This window comes from Lepisosteus oculatus, chromosome 6, assembly GCF_040954835.1.
Source record: "Lepisosteus oculatus isolate fLepOcu1 chromosome 6, fLepOcu1.hap2, whole genome shotgun sequence".
Lineage (NCBI taxonomy): Eukaryota > Metazoa > Chordata > Actinopteri > Semionotiformes > Lepisosteidae > Lepisosteus > Lepisosteus oculatus.
Window position 1 is genome coordinate 36,485,371 of NC_090701.1, and position 19,897 is coordinate 36,505,267.

The window sequence follows — 19,897 nt, forward strand, 5'->3', positions numbered from 1 at the left end:
TGGAGCTGATTTGTTTTTCAATATTTATTATGGGCATACAGATGTAAATAAATGTCATTTTCGATTTACAAATGTGGATTTATAGTCTATGCCAAAGTTTTTAAACATCCTGTATATCAATATTGATGTAGATTTTAGAGAGAAGAGCAATACCATCATGGTTCTGCATTTTTCCTAGAGAAGTGAGAATATGTCTTACATTCAATTTTCTCACTCTTTTTGAACAGGATGATGAGAGGGTAAGTACTGTATGTTACTTTCTGTCATCTTCATATGCATGATACATACTGTATGTCTGTAAAGAGTTTTGAGTATGTTTTCTGTGAGCTGGCTGTGTACCCTTTGTTTACCAGTGCCCACTGGATAGATTACCCAATGTGGACAAATGTGATTGCCCTACTGGTTCTCCTGGATCTCCTGGTCTCCCTGGACCAAAGGTAAATTAGGATTTTGGTAAAGTAGCATTCGCTAAATCTGTCACTCTACTCAATAAAAGTGTCAAAAGAAGCAAAGTGAAAGTGTGAGTAATAGATATGTAGTAGTTTTCTCTTTTTGCAGGAATCATCTCTGTCTATCATCATCATCATTCTAGGCTCATCAGAAAGCATCAGACGACCCTAGAATGACTAGAAACCAGTTACCTTAATTGATGTGTCATACAGACAAGCAAAGAAAGAGATAAATCAAGTCGTACTGATTTAGTATCCTTGTGACTGTTAGTAGTTATGTGATGGTTTACTCATATATTGTGCATGGAGCGAAATTAGAATCAGAATCAGAGTTGGTGTGTTGTACGCCCTACTGTGTGAGTGCTAGTATTGCTGCTATGTAATTTTAATACAATTCAGTAAATGTATATTACTTAAATGCTAAAACATCTCATTTGACTGCTTATTTCACCCCCCAGGGAATCCGAGGTGAAAATGGGAGGCCAGGTCCCCCAGGGGATGACGGTAAGCCTGTGAGTACTGACCGATGTCCAATACATACAGTACACCTTCCCAATCAAAGTCTCTCATGTGTTCCCTGATTTATTTCTGTACCTTAAGCCACACATCACGGGTGAACTAAGGAAACCTCTGTTATTGCAATGAGTTTCTAATGAGCCATGGTTCATACTGCTAATGTGAAGATAAAGAACCCTAATATTTATTGTTAATAAGAATAAGAAAATGTTCATTTCCAATAATCCTTCCCATGTTCTAAAAGCTAAAAATACACATACAGTGCCTCGCATAAAAATACACATAAATTACAGTAATTGATTTCAGGTGTTTGGGAGTATAGTTGAAATCAATGACAAGTAGCAACACTACCTACTGTATACAAATCACTCCTAATTTCAACAAGGAAAATGAAAATCTTGTACCACTGACTCAATACCTTGAAAACCACGGAGCTGCTGAGCTACTTGATTAAGGTAGGTCCCTTTTCAGGCCATACAGACCCATGGGGAATGGGGAGTAAGGGCCACCATTTTTCTTGGCCACCCAACACTGGAGGTGGAGATGATGTGGTCAGCATCACTCTCTGGCTGGCCTATTACCCCCAGAAGGATTAACCCCTGGTACTCAATTGGAAAGCAAGCTGAGTAGACCTGGGAGCCATCTGGAAGGAATTAGAGCAAGGTACATCACTTGCCCACACCTGGGATTGAACGTGGGACCTTCTGGTCAGGAGCTAGATACCCTTGCTGTATGAGCTACCGTGGCTGCCCTGCTTGATTAAAATATGGTAACATTCACCATCTGAATCAAACTACTGTAAAAATGATGAAAGATTATTACAAGTGAATGGTAGGATAAAATATAATCTAAATATCCAAATTAGACATACTGAAGATAAAAATTAATTAGTTAATATTTTAAGTTGTATATAAAAAAAGAAGATGTATAGTAATTATATCTTATTATATAGTTGGATTATATAGTTATATATAGTAATTTTTAAATATTTTGTTCAGTCTCTGTTGCTGTAGATTGATATGGAGAAACGGTGATGGCTGCTGCATCTACTGCAAATGCCTGTTTTCATTTTTATAAAAGCATTGCTAAATACCTGGAAGAGTTTACCACATAGTGATGTTTCTGTTGACTTCCATCCATCCATTTTCTAATCCGCTTCATCCAGTACAGAATCGCACGTAGTGCCAGAGCCTAATCCAGCAAGCAATGGGAACAATGTGGGATAAAACATGGACAGGACGCCATTGTCTTGCCCCACACTCTCCCTCACAAACGCTGTTACATTCCCAAACCCACTGTTTCACGATCTCATTCATACTGAACTGATCACATTATCCAACCACGTCCATCTCCCTTCAGTATTTAAAGTTCCCCGACTCACCGACCAATGCTCACTATTGAGAGTCCTCCTTTAGAGTTCTCTGCTGCACGTCTTTTTTCGTCTCGTTGGATTTCCCGGTTTTTTGGACCTAGCTTTTCCCTCTTCAAACTTGTCTCTCAGATTTCGCCTTTTGGATTGTCTTCTCGGTTTGTCTCGGGTCTGTCTCAGTTTATCTCAAATCTGTCTGGGTTTGTCTCGGATCTATCTCAGTTTGTCTCGAATCTATCTGGGTTTGTCTCGGATCTATCTGGTTACCTGATCTAAAGCTTCTCCTATCGACCTTGCTTCTGGATTACAATTTTGGATTGAGTGCCTCTGCATCCCGCAGAATTCATGGCTACGTACAGGATCCTCAGAAACAACCTGCCGGTTCCTGATAGCTATTCCATCCCAGAGCTCACTCAGACAAACACTAACACACACCAGGAACAATTTCTTTACAGAAGCCAATTAACCTACCAGCATATCTTTGGACTGAGAAGAGCAGCAGATCTTTGGACTGTGGGAGGTAACTGGAGCACCCTGAGGAAACCCATGTGAGAATGGGGAGAACATACAAGCTCCAAGCAGATAGCACGCCAAGGAATTGAACCCAGGGTCCCAAAACTTCACAATGCTGCTCATTTGTGTTAACATGATGATGAAAAATAATGTTGAATATACAGTACTGTAAGTGCACACCATGTTATTTTATGATCATTCTACACATACACTTGGATACACAAAATAACTATGTTATAGTTGTCATTTTAAATGGAGAAGCTCCTTGTGACCCCTGATCATATTAAGAAAGCACTTAACAGATGTCAAAGTCATCTTAAACTAAACAATTAACTGGTGTTTAGGTGTCTTTGTACTGCTGAGCACTCAACTGCTAATTCTCACGCTACTGTCAGTCTTCAGGCACAACATCTTTTTTTGGCAGATCAAATTGCAAAGAAAAATCTATTTTAAGAGGTTGGCTGCAGACTGGGAGAACCGTAAAACCACATTTGGTTACATTTATTTGCAGAAATTGTTCTTATGGAAAGAAGTAAGGCTAGATTACATTCTCCTAGAGCAAAAACTCTGACAGTGATTTCTTATCTTCAAAACTTAATAGGCTCTCTTATCTCCTTTTCTGTGTCAGCACCACATATTTTTGTGTTTCTGTGAGTGTGTTATACTTTATTTTTAAAATGAATTAAAAAAACTTTAACCGCCCCAACATTTTAAAATTGTGAGGTGTGGTATTTTGCATCTGGCAAAAATATAATCATTGGAAAGTACATTTAGATACTCTATCCTCTTTATATTTGTCTTTCTTAATGGGATCTCCAAAAACACATACGTATCCTGTGGGACTTGTTGTGAAAATAAAAATAAATGACAAATACTGTTATTATCTCCCAGATCTAATTTTAAGGCACTTTAAAATAAATAAATAAGCAAATTACAATAATGCCTTGTAATTATACATTGTTGGCACAGACTCTGTATGACTTGTGTTGAGAGTGTCTTTTCTGCAGGTGGTCACAATCCATTTGGTACAGTATGAAGCATATTTGAAGCTCACCCTTGTTTACATTCATGATTAATTGTTTTTGTCTAGGGTGTCCCAGGTGAACAGGGAATGCGGGGAACACCTGGGCTGCCAGGGGAAAAGGTGGGGCTTCCATCTGTTTATATTATTTGAAGTTTGACAATAACGCAGAAGCAAAAATAAATGTAACATGATGTATTTTACAGGAGCAATGTTTAGAAAGTACATAAAGTTCCCTACAAATAGTATTGGTTCAGATTGTCAATTTTCCAGTCAAGTGATTTGCTTTTGGGATCATAAGATCAATATAAATGATAAGTGCAATGTAATTTATGTTACGTTATTGGGGCCTTCCCACATTCATATATTTATTCTGGAGCAACTCTGTGTTTTGAAGTAACGATATGCATTGTCATATAAAGGCATATTCACTTTAAATATATTTCAGAATGTAAAAGTCATGCACTGAAAATCCCTTGGATTTCACCAATTCACCAATCTATGTGTAATCATCAGAGATGTTTTTCTGCAGCCACTTTGAGTTCTTCCCAGATTGCTTCAACTTTTTTCTTCAGCATGTATGCTCGGTTGAATTTAAGCCTGACGACTGACTTGGTCATTTTTAAATTTTCCATGCTGTTCTCCTGATGAATTTCCTGATTGCATGGGCCATGTGATTTGGGTCATTATGATGCTGCATGGTAAAGTGCCACCAAATAAATAAGCAGCATTTCTTTCAACATGAGATGGCTAAATGGTTCTGTAAACTTCAGAAATTGTTCTGGTGCTAACATAATTAAGTCATCAGTAAGAAAGAGTGACCCAGCCAGAGGTTGCACACCCAGGCCGTGATGTTACAGTACCTCTACCATGCTTCACAGATAGTGATCTTTGGAATATCTGCACTTCCTTTCTTTCTCCACACTTCATCTTTCAATCACTTTGGTAAAAGGCTATCTTAGTCTTATCTGTCCATAAAAACTCTCCCACCTTATCTACTTCAAAGCAAATTCATAGATATGACAAGAGGTTTACATTTTGCATCACAGTCTTGGTAATTCCTATCTATGGAGGTTTGGTACCTTCAGTCCTGTACTTTTATAATTTTGTAGTTTTCGTGATTTCACTGGTAATTGCTTTAGAATTTTTCCATGTCAGCTCTGATATTTTTTTTTTTATGCACATTGTTTTCTTGGCCAGTCCGCTCTTGGCCGATTGTTAATTATAACTGTGGAGCACATTTTTTATATCAATCTGATTGAGTTTTTATTTACTTTCAGCTTTGAATTTGCCTGCTTTTCTATACAGAATGTTCTTTGTTTTCTTTTAACTATGGTCTCCAAAGAAGTCAAAGCAAGATAGTTTGAGAGGATATTCATAGGTATTATGAATGCCAAATTACTCAGCAATTAACATCTGACTAAAAGGAAACACCTATCAGCCAATTGCTCCAATACCAAGGTCCTTCAAAATAAAACAAAATATTAAACACTAACAATTTATTTAATTGACACAAGAGGGCAGAATTGAATTGATATTTTTTTCAAAATAACATACTTACAAAAGGTGTTGTACTTATCAGTCATATTTTTTCTCATGAAAAATGAGTTTATAATGAAATTCCCAGATTAGACTGCACTGTCCCAATACTTTTTGAAGACTCTCTATATTTTTAAATATTTCTGAAATTGAATTTGTGTGAGTTTCATGTAAATGCTTATTTGTTTCATTTTTAGGGTGTACCAGGTCTACCTGGTCCTAGAGGAGAGCCTGGACGAACAGGTGCCAAAGTAAGGCTGTCTGAATGTTTCCAGTTTTATTTGTATAGAAATACAGTATATGGTGAGACTAAAGGAAGCTATTATGGTCTACTTTGTGTGCAGGGCGAAAGAGGAGCACCAGGCATTTCAGGGAAACCCGGCTCTCCAGGACCTACGGTAAGGCCATCAGAAGAAGTCAGCTGTTAGAGCTGGTGTGGCCCTTTCCCTAGGATGTTTTGTATTTTTTTAGACTGAATTCTCATTTAGTAAATCAAGACATTTTCTGTGTTTTAACTTCCAATTAGAATTTGAGATTCTATCGTATAGTGGGTTTTGAAAACTCAGAATGTGATTACAACTTTAAGAACTTGTATTGTATGAGTTATATGTTGTGTGAGTCTGTAATTCCAGTCAAGTATCACACAGACCTTGGTGTTTAAAAATGAGTCAGAAAATACTCTGAGTTGGTTTCAGTATAGTGACACCTTGAGAGGTGATGTACGATTGCCTCTTTTCATCTGTTGTACTGACAGACTTTACTATGAGAAGAATAATCCTATTAATGTTCATAATAATAATAATAATAATAATAATAATTGCTTACACTTATATAGCGCTTTTCTGGACACTCCACTCAAAGCGCTTTACAGGTAATGGGGTCTCCCCTCCACCACCACCAATGTGCAGCATCCACCTGGATGATGCGACGGCAGCCATAGTGCGCCAGAACGCTCACCACACATCAGCTATTAGTGGGGAGGAGAGCAGAGAGTAATGAAGCCAATTCATAGATTGTATGATTCATAGAATCATACAATCACAGGGTACACATAAAGATCCTGGGAATGAAAAGGAAACAAGTAAAAAATGGAAAATAACATGGCAGAATCTTTTCTCAGCACTGAAAAATAATTGATATAATTCATATTTAATTAGCACATTCCAGTACTTCACAGGCAGGATGAAAAAAACATGGAGACTGTGTAAAAAGGTTAAACATTCAGTTAGATTATTGTTTCTGTTTAAGACCCATCAATTTTGTTGCTTAGTCTTTTCTCATTCAAGGGGCCTGGTGGGTTAACAGGACGCTCGGGCTCTGCAGGAATCCCTGGAAAAAAGGTAAATGACACGAAATGTTGTAGAATCTGTATTACACTATAATTTAAAGTCTTACATTTTCTAAGACTGGCTTCTTATAGTGGTTATAATTATAGGCCTTCAGAGTAACAGAACTGAAGAATAACATGAGAACCTAAGAAATGGTACAAATGAGAGGAGGTCATTTCACCTGTATAGTCCATTTGGTAGTTAGAAGACAAAGTGATCCTAAGATCCCATCTAGTTATTTCTTAGAAGAAGCCAGGGTCGGTTTCAACAACATGATTGGATAGCTTGTTTAATGCTCTCACAACTCTTTGCACAAAGATGTGCCATGTGTTTTTGGTTTAAAATAATTTCCACATATCGTGTATAAAAATATCTGAAGTCACATCATAAAGCACAGGAATAAACACATGCTTAACTTAGAAAAGTCCTTTCACTTCTGATGGAATATATTGTACTGTAAATTGAGAAGAATGTGTGGCCTTTGTAACATACAGTACAGGTACCAAATATCAGCTTGGTAAGCATACAGTATTTTGTCAGATACTGTAATTGATAATTGACATCATAAAAGCCTGAAATTTTAAGAGTTTCTCTAAGACATTAGAGAATGTGTTATTTCTGTGCTATTCTTTTGAAAGTAGTTTGGAATTTCCTAATGAGAGTTTACTACGTTACTTCTTAATTCTGAGAAAGTGACTCATCTGTGCCTAAATCTACATGTCGGAGAATGTTATGTTCATGAAGTACTTCAAATTTATCTCAGATCTTAGAGTAAAAAAAAATAGCCCAAAATATATTTTCATCTTATATTTATTGAACCTAGCCAATATAATCAGTGTTGTATTTAAACATTTTTAGTAGCACTGGTTGCATTCAAATAATTTATAGTAAGCAAAGCTCCAATGTCTACCAATATTTTAGAGGCCCCAAAAATGAATAAATCAGTTGATAGGTTGTTGTCTGTTGAAATGCTCATGTATTACCCATTTGTTGCAGGGAAGCAAAGGAGAGATTGGCATAGCTGGAATTCCTGGTCAGCCTGGACCTATGGTACAGACAGTTGATTTTGTTTATTAGTTAAGGAAGTACAGTGTAATTATTGCTTTTCTCATCCTGATTTACACTGTCGGCTTCATCTTACAGCAGTTAGCATACATTACATGAAGAAAACTACTAGAATCATTCTGTCAGAATCATTCTGTGACTCTTTGCCTGCTTACTTCAAGATCCTTATAGATTTACAATGGCATACCATGGTAAAGGCAGAAGAAACAAATAGTGAAAATTAAGTAAAAGCATGGTGAAGCATAGAGATGTGTGATAAAGTACTATACAGGGATTTGTGGTAAGATAAGGTACAGTAGATGCATGTTTAATGCATTGTGAAACATGAGAAAACTAAAAACAAATATACTGTACAAATAAAGAGTGCTACACATTCCTAAGGAGTGTCCCAGAGCCCAGAACAAGATCAAGGTAATCAAACAATTCTGAATTAAGAAACTCTCTCCTCTTCCTTTGACAGTTGTTTCTCTTACTGTGCAGTTTCGGCCAGGATTGGCATGGTCAGGATTGCAGCTGATGTTCTCCCGGGTTCTTGGCTCATTTAGCATGTCATTTATTATGCCAGATTAGTACTAGATGCCTGCAATAATAATTTTAATAAGAAAACGTTTGTTTTATGTACAGTGAATGTAGCTTTCACTGCATATTTATTACACCTTTGGTTTGATGGCATCAAGTGATAAACTAATTTGATGGGATCAGAATGAATTCTTTTATAGCAAATCTAAAACCTCCTGTAATACCTCTATTAGCCTAAAGCCTAGAGCTTTACGTCTTCAGTTTCTCACAACTGTTTTTCCAATTTTGACCTGTCTCCGGCTTTATGTTAGCATTGGAGAGTTTGGAGAAAAGAAGCCTTATTCTTGTAATTATGTTTGATTTGGCTTTTAGAAGTAAAAGGGTTTAAAAATGTACAGTTTTTCAGATAAAAATGTTGCTAATACTTCTGTACGGCATTCCTTTTATGGGATTTTCTTTTGCTATTTAGGGGGAGCAAGGAATCCCTGGGAAGAATGGACTCGGTGGCCCAATGGGACCAAAGGTCAGCCACTCATTATTTAGAACAATATAAACACATTCTGAAATTAAAAGAAAGTGATTCCATAAGCGGTGGTGTACAGTACAACTGGTCAAGTGTTGCTGGAGATGGGCATCTGTCTTTTGCCACACTACAGTACATTCAGTGAGACTTGTGGATTTTTGTAGTTCGGTGGGTAGCTGCGTCAGCATGCGTAGGCTGCTGACACCTACGGAGCCTACGCATTTTTGGACACCTATGCTCTTGTAGTTCTGTCAGATTAGTTTTCCATTTGATGACTTACTGGACTGTAGACACTGTGGGGCTCACAATATGAAAAATGGCACATGTTTCAACAGTACACGCCTCAACATAAATAGCTTGTTTTGTGCCAGGATTGGACCAGTGTGTCTCTTAGAGCATCTTCCAGCCCTAAGCTACACAGCTCTGAAATCCCCTGTGCAAACAGCCAGCCTCCATTGCAGGAAACATCAGGGTTCCTAATGAGTAACATGACTATGACAGGCTCAAGGACGTGGTATACATGATTCTTCATCCCTCCTGTGCTTTTACAAGAGTTACAGTAGTGGGTTTTGATGTAGCAATTTGAAACTTGGGAGTCATTAAAATAAGGCTATTGGACGATTCAGGTTTTGAAATAAAAAAAACGATCACATCCAGGCACATTAATAAGAAATCTTTACATAACCTATTGAACAATGTCCATTATTCGTAAACTCAATATTCAGCATGACAATACTATGATTCATAAAGGAACTGAGATATTACTGTTAGAACTTTTTATAAGCATTTTGTTTTATCATCCTATATTTTCATTAGAAGTATAAAACATATTTACAGTCAGTGTATTGTTAGAGATTTTTTATTATAATGTTGGATGTAAAACATTTGTTTTTATGTGGGTTCAATTAGAAAATCTAAACTTTTTCAGACACGTTACCCTTCATTTCTGTTAATCTCTCTTCATATGTTCAAAATAAGACAATTTAACGTTAACCTGAGTAATTGATTCAAAATGTATTGGTAGTCTAAACAAATGTCATAGTTTGTGGTAAATTTAATAAGTACATTTAGCATCTTCTTCTTCTGAACAGGAATCATCTGGCCTTTGCCAGAGGATAGCCTTTAACAACATAGTTAATTGTTCCAGATCCCTACAACCTTTTTTTTGTAAAACAGTCTCCTTTTTAAAAAAAATATTTGTATTTTATTTTTTTAATGTCAAGAAAAAAAACAAAGACACACACATATACATACAAATAGAGCAAAAAAGACATCCACTGACACAGGAGAATAAAAAGAATAAGTACTCAAGTATTAATATTTAAATACCTTTAGAAGGCTTATAAATGAAGCCAAGGGAAAAAAATAAATAAAAGAATCAAAGATTCTTCAATTTCTACCACATAAGCACGGACAATCATATATTATAAATCCCTCTTGTTTAAAATAACATCACTCCTTTAACAGTAATAACATTTTTACTCAGTCCCACTTGATTGCTGTCAGGACCTGGGAGCGGACAGTGTGTTTCTGAAACATAACGTGGACTGTTTTTTACCAGCCTCAAATCCAAGGAAAGAACAAAGTTGCTTACAAGGCAGTGCCGGATTTCCTTTGCCACCTTGCTATGCAATGATGTTCCAGAATCCAGTACTGAAAGCACTCTGAGCCCGTGACCCCATTCAGCTCCGTGAGCAAAGACAGGGGTGATCTACACATACCTGAGCTCTGCAGCGGTGCCCGGCTGTGCCAGGCATTACTACTGTTCTCTAGAGGTGGCAGTTCTAGGTATATATCGACCAAACGCTCGTGCGCTGATCTTTGGATCCAGCGACGAGCAGCCTCTGGTGGTTATGCCGAAGCCAAGTTCCTCAGGACTTCCTCAAGTTGCTCAGGACCCACGTGCACACACGCATGTCCAGACCCCGGCTGGAGAGTCAATCCGGGTGTACTGTACATACTGTATGTATGTCCCAGCCCTGGCTTCGACACACCCAGAGAGTCACTCCAGCTGCACAAGTGCATACCCCAGCCCTGGCTTAAATACACCCAGAGAGTCACTCCAGCTGCTCGGCTCCAACACACCAGGAGAGTCACTCCAGCTGCGCATGTACTGTACAGTACATGTCCCGGCCCTGACTTCAGCACACCCAGCTACTCAGTTTCAACATGCTAGTGGAGCCACACTGCCGCTCGGCGAGAGGCCAGCCGAACTTGTTCCTCATTAACAAAGTTAAGATATTTCCACCACCTGCTAGTCTGAGGCTCAAATCAACATGCATCATTTAGTTGAAGCAACAGTCTGCATCACATTTCTGAACAGCAACCCCACTCATAATCGTACTGTGGCTTCTCATGTGGAGCTGACAGCTGTGTCCTGAACCAGCCAGAAAGCTGTACCCTTTGGATTTTTTTTCTTTTTTTAAGGATATAGGATATGTCATAATAAAAAGACATTACAAGAAAAGACAGGAGAGAATTAGAACAGTGTCTCCTGTTCTCAGTTTTAAAAGTTCTTCTGTGTACATTCCACTTATGTCCTATGGTTTCTTTTTTTACAGTAATGTCTCTGAAAATGACACAGAGTTAACTTTATCAATGCATTTGAGGATTTTGAAAACTTGAATTAAGTATCTTAGACTTATTTGTTCAAGTCTTAAAGGTTCCTTCAGGCTGTCAGTGTAGGACATTCCTTTAAGTCCGGGAATGTATCTGGCTTCTTTTCTCTGGACTAATTCCAGAGCAGCAATATCTTTTTTGTAATCATAGCAACTAAAATTGCATGTAATATTCTAAATGAGGGCTCACTAGTGAATTAAATAATTTTAACGACCCTTGATTTAAATTCTGCACTTTTAACTGTATACAGTTTCATACAGTATACTGTAGGACATACTGCATAGAGTAATTCCCACTGTATTTCCCATTCTAACAAATACAGCACATAATAAATAAAAGAGTATAATTAATTTTTTTATTACTTCCATACTCATTATTCAGCAGTAAAATGTCAGGTATCACAGCATTGTCCCTTGGTGTCTTTTTTGTTTCTTCCTACTTCTCTTAAGTAAGGCATACAAAACCTTTTTTGATTAAAATCAAATACAGCAATGCAATATGTTGTATGGAAACACAGTAAAATCAAATAAGAATAAGTTACCTTTTTTATCAGTAAAAGGAAACTTACTGTATACTATCTATTGTATAAACAGTACTATACTACCTACTGTATATATTAGTGTTTATTTCCTATATAATGGTATATACTATACTTAGGAGCAAGTAATAGGTTAATTCCATGCTGAAAAGAGAAGAAAGGAAACACGTTTCAATGTGTGAGTTTCAGTTGGGCGTGGATTTTCCTGTGTTTATGTTGGAAAATACAAGTCATTGACAGTGTTCCGTAATTCTTAATTCTGGGCCTCATGAGACTTCAGCGGTATATGGTATTCGCTAGCTACTACAAGTGTTAATCACCGGTGTTGTCACCAAGAAGGCTATTGATCTGTCACAGCTGGAATATGTTTCTTTTAGGGATTTGATGCCCCATTAAAATACAGACAGACAGAGTAAAACACATGGGTTCTGTCCTACTTTCAACTTAAAAACACAAGACATTCATAGCTGAGATTCCCAGATTGAAAATGTGTGCTAAAGAGAAATGTATTAATGTGAAAATTCCCAAAGTATGAATATAAATAGCGCATTTGTTTTTACTGGGGACGTTTTTTCCTTTGTCATGAAATGCAAAGATTTTTGAAAGCTTAGGAATGAGCAGCAGCGACCCATAGTTGTTACTTTGAAATGTCTAAGTAAACCTTTTCAAATAGATAGTTGATGTGATGATAGAGAGCACCTTAAGAAAATTTGAATACTTTAAAATTCAATTCAGAATAAATTTACACTCAGTTACTATATATAATAGAGCATGTCCATAGCTTGCAGAAGAAGGACTAACAGTTCTCTGACAGGATTAGCTTGCTGAATTTGGATTTGATTTTTAAATGTTGAAAAAGTATTAATGTCTTAAAATGTTATTGGAATTTAACATTTCAATTCTGTGTTTGTCCAGGGTTTTAATTTAAACTAAAATTATTCATTTATACATATGTGGACAGAGGCATTATACATTAGGTTCCAAATTTTAGTTCTCTGGATGAGCTGTACTTAAAGTCCTGTTAGCACCAAAATGCAGTTGTACAGTTGCTATACAAGTACATCGAAAACAAAAGACATGACTCAGTACTGTAACATGCAAATTAAACATCTGTCAAAATATTTATGTAAATACATGATGTTAAAAGGAATTTATATCTCAGTCATCATTATTTTTTAAAGCCTCCATTGACTTCATTGGTCTCAAGAAATCTCTTTTTTAACTGTTTAATTAGCTTTTAAACATTTCTTGTTGAGTATTTGACAACTTCTCTATGGAGAACCTCTTCAAGCTGTACAACCTACACTTGTGATCTGCACTATTCGTCCTATAACACATAATACATATTTTTCTAGCTTAACCATACAGTCACTGAGCATAATGTGACCTTTATATGATTATTTCATTGTGAAGTCCATGGACGGCACAGTGGTGCAGTGGTTAACATTGCTGTCTCTTAGCACAGGCACCCTGGGTGCAGTTCCAGAGGTGGGATGCTATCTGCATGGAGTTTGTATATTTTTCCTGTGTTCACGTAGGTTTCCTCTGGAAGCTCTGATTTCCTCTGTCCGTCCAACAACATATTCGAAGGTTCAGTGGCTTCTGGAAATATGTTGGCACTAGTGTGAGTGAGTGTGTGCTGTATCTGTGTCAGTGTGTGCCCTGGCATCCTGTCCAGAGTGTATACCATGTTGCACCCTTTGCTTACTGGGATAGGCTCTGGCTCCAGTGCAATCATGAATTGGATAAACACGTTTTCAGTGTGAGTGTCACCTTTCTGAATTAATCGTAGTAGAAATGAGACAATCCAAAACTTTCAATTTTAATTTGACCATTTAATTTAGTCCCTTTTGATTTGTGAGTCAATTAGTTGCTAGTGGTAAAAATTAATGTCTTATATTTTTTATTGCCATGAAGCTCTGCATCAAACGTGATATTCATAAGGTCAATGATCTTGAATGGTAGTCGTAGTGACAATATGTCAGCAAGATGCAGTTTTGAAGGTTCCCAACTGTTGCCCTCGGAAGTGATCTATGATCCTGAACCTGTGGATACCATAATCCATATTATGATTCAACCATTCAAGTGAATCATAACTATTTAAGACACATTAGTTGACAATAGATTAGGGGACAAAACAAAATAGTTATTTAGCATTGTAGTATTGGGAAATACAAGCAATATATTAATGTCATAAGCACATACAAAGTAAAACATGTTCATTCCTGCATTAACAATAATAGGATTAAAAATATTGGGAGCTTCAGCACAGATCCTTTCGATCTTTTCTCTTGGCCTTTTGTACTATAATGTTTACTCTTGCTTGCAATTCTTTGTATTCCAGTTTTAACTGGATGCAGTTTTTCTTTAAATCATTTTATAAAGTGCTTATTTCTTCTTATATTTTCTTATAGTTTTATTAATCTTGCACTAGTGCTATCTGGAATTTGATTTGCTTAATCTTGGGATAAATCTGTTACAGTATGTGCTACAAGCAGAATTGAAACTATTGCCAATCATTATCCACTTAATATACTGTACATCTATCCTGTCTTAATCCAATTTAATACATTTCTTTGAGTGCCTGTGGCAAGCATTGAGAATTAACCTTATATAAACAGCTTTATCAAATGAATACAAAAAAAACTATCAATAAATCTAAAGATAAATCATATGCTTGGCTTGTGTCCATTAGTGCCTTTGCTCATTCCAACAAGTCTAACAAGTTAGTTAAGTAACATTTACCCCGTATATTTTCTACCTTTTCTACATCCATCTTGACCGTTCCTGTAGAATCTTATTGTCACAAAGTTGATCCTCTCACTTAGTTCTTAGTCCTAGATCTTTTATATAGTCTTAAAAATAAAACAAGTAAGGCTCTTTGGGCTATAATTACTAGGTTCAGTTTCTCTCTTTTTATGGATGGCATTAACAATTTTCCAGTCAGTGGGTGTTACCCCTGTGCTGAGAGACAGCTGGAAGAGTTTTGCTATAACAGACTATGAATATTTACTGTATAGCTGTTAGTAGAGCTGTTGAAACCAATAATGTTTTAACTTGAATCTTTGGACAGTGATACTGTGTTTTGTTTCTGTGTTGGTTTCCCTTTAATAACAGTTATAGTTGCCCAAATGGGAGATACAGTACTGCAGGTTTCTAGGTCACTTTTAATACAATATCATCAGTTACCAATGGGAAAATCCTACTGCAAGCCAGCTGTTTAGAAATGGGATCTCTTGAATGAACATATTAACACTCTGCATCTTCCAGAACAACTGTCCATTCCTCACTTATATGAACAACCTACCTGTGTAATTAATAAAAAGGTAATATGTCTTGCAAGTATTTTGTAAATTAAAGATGAAGGATTATGACACTCTAGAATGAGGTTTGGGCACTCCTGATATATGGTCTCATAATGAAAGATTACCATTACTGTTGCGTCAGTGTTATCCTCTTCTCCTGCAACTAAAATATGCATACAATCTTTATCATTTTATTACATTGCAGTGTGCAGAATGTTTGCAGTCATTTTTCCAACATACAATTTTGTAAGATGTCTTGTTTAAAGTAAACAAACCATCACGATGTTGAAAACCTACGAATGTGGATGCCTATGATATTAACTTCGTTTTTGGATTCTAAGAGCATTCAGTACCTGATTCCAAGTGAGGATCATGTTAATACTGATGGATGAATCTCTGATACCTCTGAGAGGGAAGTAGAGATTTAATTGCCAATTGTTCGTCTCACTGTCTGTGACCTGTCAGATGGAAGGAAGAGGTACTCTTCAAGTAACTGCTAGAAGATTAATTGGAAAAAATATTTGGGAAGAAACCAGATGTACTTGTTTCTCTGCTTCTTTGTGTGTATTTAGTTAACATTTTGTTTGACATTGAGAGCTGGCACTCTCAAAACCTGAAAAACGTTTAGACTTTGTAGCCCATTTCAAAAAGGTATAAATTGTCCTGATTTTCTATATTCCAAAGATATTAAAGTAATAAGAATGGACATAAATGTAGTAAAAAAATAATTTGGAAAAACTGTATTTAGTGCAATATCAAGTTTCAATTTTGAAAGCAAACTCATTCTTAAATGCTAAACATATTTTAACTTAATACAAAACATACTTTGCAGTTTCAAAAATGACCAAATAGTCACTAAAAAGTATATCCAAGGATTGTGGAATTTTAAGAAAAATTCAGTAGGAAAGTTTATAAATAATTGATAGTTTAATCCCAGGATACACATAACACTACTAAAGTTGCTTTGTTAAGCATAAACATACAGTATGCTTAAGTACTTCAGATCAAGAAAAAATACATTCTTTCTTGTAAACATGAGTGTATTGAAACATCATATTTTCAAGGAACTGAGCTTTTTCTTGTTAAATACTCTTTTGTCTTTCGTGGTGGGAAAATGCTTTAGATGCTTTGGAAGTTGTGTATATTCTGCACGATTTTCTTCCCATCTATGTTTTGGCAATGTAGTCAGGTGACATGCAAAATGAAATATTTGTACTGTTGGTACACACACGAGTGTGCTTGCTGTCTTTTGCCTGGCTTCAAGGTTTACTTTGGGAAGACTTCAAACTTTTTTTCTTGCCATCACAAGAGCATTTTCTTCCCTCTAGACTAAATAAGACATGGCTGAATGGGATACTATTCACATATTCAGGGTAAAACTAAAAATCCCATTTGTTTTCCATCTTATCTAGAAAGCAGCAAAAGCCAAATACCAGTGCTGTGCAGGATATGAAGGAATTGCTTTAAGCGTAAAATCCTTAATAATTTCCTGTTATTATGACATCCTTCTAGGCTCTGTATTTCAGTGTATTTTGATAGTAGCATGCGTCACTTACAGTATATAGGATACTGTAGAGATATATACAGCATGAATTTTGAAAAGAAAATTATAATATGGTTAAGGAACAACTGAATGTTGATTATGTTCACTGTAAAAACAGTGTGGATTGTGTAAGATCCATTCACACAGCCAAAAACAGAAATTCAACCATTCAAGTAGATTCATTTTTGCCTTTACCTTTTGTATCGACTGTAAGTTCATTTTTCCCTAATGTTTATTATTATTTGAAAATGTAGAGATCAGTTCACTTGCACGAATCGGGAAAGGCAGCCATGTTTTATCAACCTCAGGTTGTTTGTTGGACATTAGTCTTAAATTAGCTGCCTTGCAGCATAAACTGATAACAAAATTTATTTGATTAATTTTGCAGTCTGTTTCTCATTTTTTTCTAATGTAAACTAAACACATGTAACTTTGTATTTTGTGACCATTCAGCATGTCTACATCTACATCTGCATCTCTCATATGGTTATATGGTTATACTTGCACACATTAGGGCCTTTAGAAAGATTTAACCTGTGATTAACTAGAAATTATATGTTCACTGGTATAGGATACGCAGGAAGCTATTATTTGAAAACAATGTTTAAAAAACAAATGTTTTAAAAATACACTGTGCTTGTTTGGAAAGACATTAAATAAGGAAATTATTGGTCTTCCTTAAATCCTACAACACAATATTTAGGTTTTAAGGAAGACCAAGTTCTTCTCTGGTGCTATAATATTTCCTGATGGTGAGTGCTGTCTTTAGTGATGTAGATTGCTTACTGGCTGGGACAGAGACATTATGTAACTTCTAAGGATATCTCAATTTCCAAATACAGTTGTTCTCAATCCTGGTAATAGAGTACACCTGTGGCTGCTGGTTTTTGTTCATAAAAATGGAAGGACATGAGGGTACATCTTGCGAATCCATATACTGTATGAAAATAATTATTATATCCACTGTTCTGTTCATTTCTTAAAGGGGAACTGCAGTCCCAATTTCTCAGACCAGTTATTAAATCTCAAAATAACAAAATAAATTAATTGCCTGTATCCAGCAATTTTACAAATTCCGAATAAAGCACAAAATCTTGAACTGCGTGATAGTACTATATACAGTAGTCACCATGTTGCCACAAACCCCTGGTCATGCCATGGGCGAGAGTGAGAGAACTGTGACATGATGCGACCCTTCCTGCTCACTAGTTACTGTAATGACTGATGTACAGTAATGCAATGTACGAGTGAAAAAGTACAGGTTATGCATTGCAGCAGGCATTTCACTGCAGAAGTGTTCCAACACTCAGAGTTCAAAAGTAAGTTGTATTTGTTGCCAGAATTTTCTCAAGTTTAAAGAGATGTATTCACAAACCAGCTTTGTTTACAATGTAATAGGGCTGCTTCACCTCACTGGAAGTTTGGCTGCCTCGTTCTGAATTGCAAAATAAGGCGCTGCGTATACCTGGAAATTTAGGCCATTTTGTGATATAGATTGGAGGTTTTAGACTTTATTGTGTACATTTTACTTTCATTGTGGTTTGAAATACACTCATCAATGCTGATTGTTTTTAACCCAGAAATATAAAAATGGCACTGCAGTTCCCCTTTAAATATAAGCACTTACTGTATCAATGTTTGGAGTAATTCTTTGGTCTTACAATAGTTTGATTATTAAATATTGTTGCAATAATCATAATGTCTTACAGTCTTAAAATTAGAAGTTTGTCAATCACATTATTTGAACAATTTTAGATATATGTGAAATATTTCTCATAAATCATTGGCAGAAACAAAGTTTGGACCTGCATGAAAATATTAGTTTTTGCAAACTGGATGCCACAAGAGTTTCAGGGCATTCAGACGAATTAATTTGTCTTGTTTTTTAATAAATGTTCATTGTGTAGGGGAGTGATTAATTTTAGATATCTAACAGTGATTCAGCACTTCTAACATAAGCAACACAGTGAAGATTAATGAAACACCTGATTATAGGTTTGTAGTTATGAAAGGTGGCTTCGGTGGAATTTGTTAAAAAATTGATTTAGTTTTGCATTTCTTTGGACAAAGTCACTTAAGCTAAAAAGAAAAAATATTTTTTGTTACATTTTATAATATTTTTTATAGGTCTTACTGTTATTTTAAATATGCCAATGTGTTCTAAAACCATAAAAACAAAAATGAGAAAAGAAATAACGAGAACAGTGATGCAAAAAGAAAATAATTTATTTAGGTCCCTCAACTATTAAAACCTACTTGTGGCAGAGTAGTAAAACAAAGACTGGAGGCATAAAACATAAAGAAAAACATTATGCCGAAGTTACGTGTTTGCCTTAGACAGGGCCTGTTCAATGTAAAAAAAGAAAGACAAATAGTGTTTGATGGCTTATGCAAGACCATTTTTTTATTTTAAGGCTACAGTATAGCTTTTTATGTAGCTTCATTACAATTAAAAAATCCTAAATTTAAAAATCTGTGTAAAATGTTTGTAAGCCATTTATAATTTACTGTCTTGGACTTACAATCCTATACTGTACAGGTATTTCCACTTTTCAAATATACATCCCTACTAAAATCGAGAATGATATTTTCATAAGGAGTGATCCTGTCTAAAGCAGTGGCTATGGCCCAGTACATGGTATAGGCTTTAAACTATAAGTATACAGGGCAGACATAGGGAGATACCTGTTTTTTTGGGAACTACAGGAAATGAGCATTCAAAGTTAAATTGGCAGTCTGTTAAACTGTGTCATGGAAAAATATATCTACTTCAGTTGCAAATGATTGGACTGATAATGAAATCTGATTAATCATGTTTTCCACTGTTCAGAACTGATGGACGAACTGATCAGGCTGTGGAGGAGAACCCAGGAGACCCTAGACTTCACTTTCATTGTCTCCACTCTACAGGCAACTAGTGGAGGTGTCAGGGTCTGGTGTTTGTTCTGTTCATATGAGACAGTTGTTCTGACCATTCTGGATAAAACGCATATGTCAACAGAATGTCTCAGTTTCTCACTGTTTATCCATATGGGTACGGCATATTCCAG

The 19,897-nt window shown here is 36.0% G+C and overlaps 1 protein-coding gene across 1 annotated transcript in view; it reads left to right on the forward strand.

Annotated features, from left to right (window-relative positions):
• LOC102685455 (collagen alpha-1(XXI) chain) overlaps window positions 1–19,897 on the forward strand; it is a 71,507-nt gene that overhangs the window by 18,972 nt on the left and 32,638 nt on the right. The window contains exons 8-16 of the mRNA XM_015354104.2: window positions 228–239; window positions 354–437; window positions 908–961; window positions 3,938–3,991; window positions 5,605–5,658; window positions 5,752–5,805; window positions 6,694–6,747; window positions 7,732–7,785; window positions 8,789–8,842. Of these exons, the coding sequence (XP_015209590.2) occupies window positions 228–239; window positions 354–437; window positions 908–961; window positions 3,938–3,991; window positions 5,605–5,658; window positions 5,752–5,805; window positions 6,694–6,747; window positions 7,732–7,785; window positions 8,789–8,842 (474 nt within the window). The remainder of the gene's footprint in view (window positions 1–227; window positions 240–353; window positions 438–907; window positions 962–3,937; window positions 3,992–5,604; window positions 5,659–5,751; window positions 5,806–6,693; window positions 6,748–7,731; window positions 7,786–8,788; window positions 8,843–19,897) is intronic.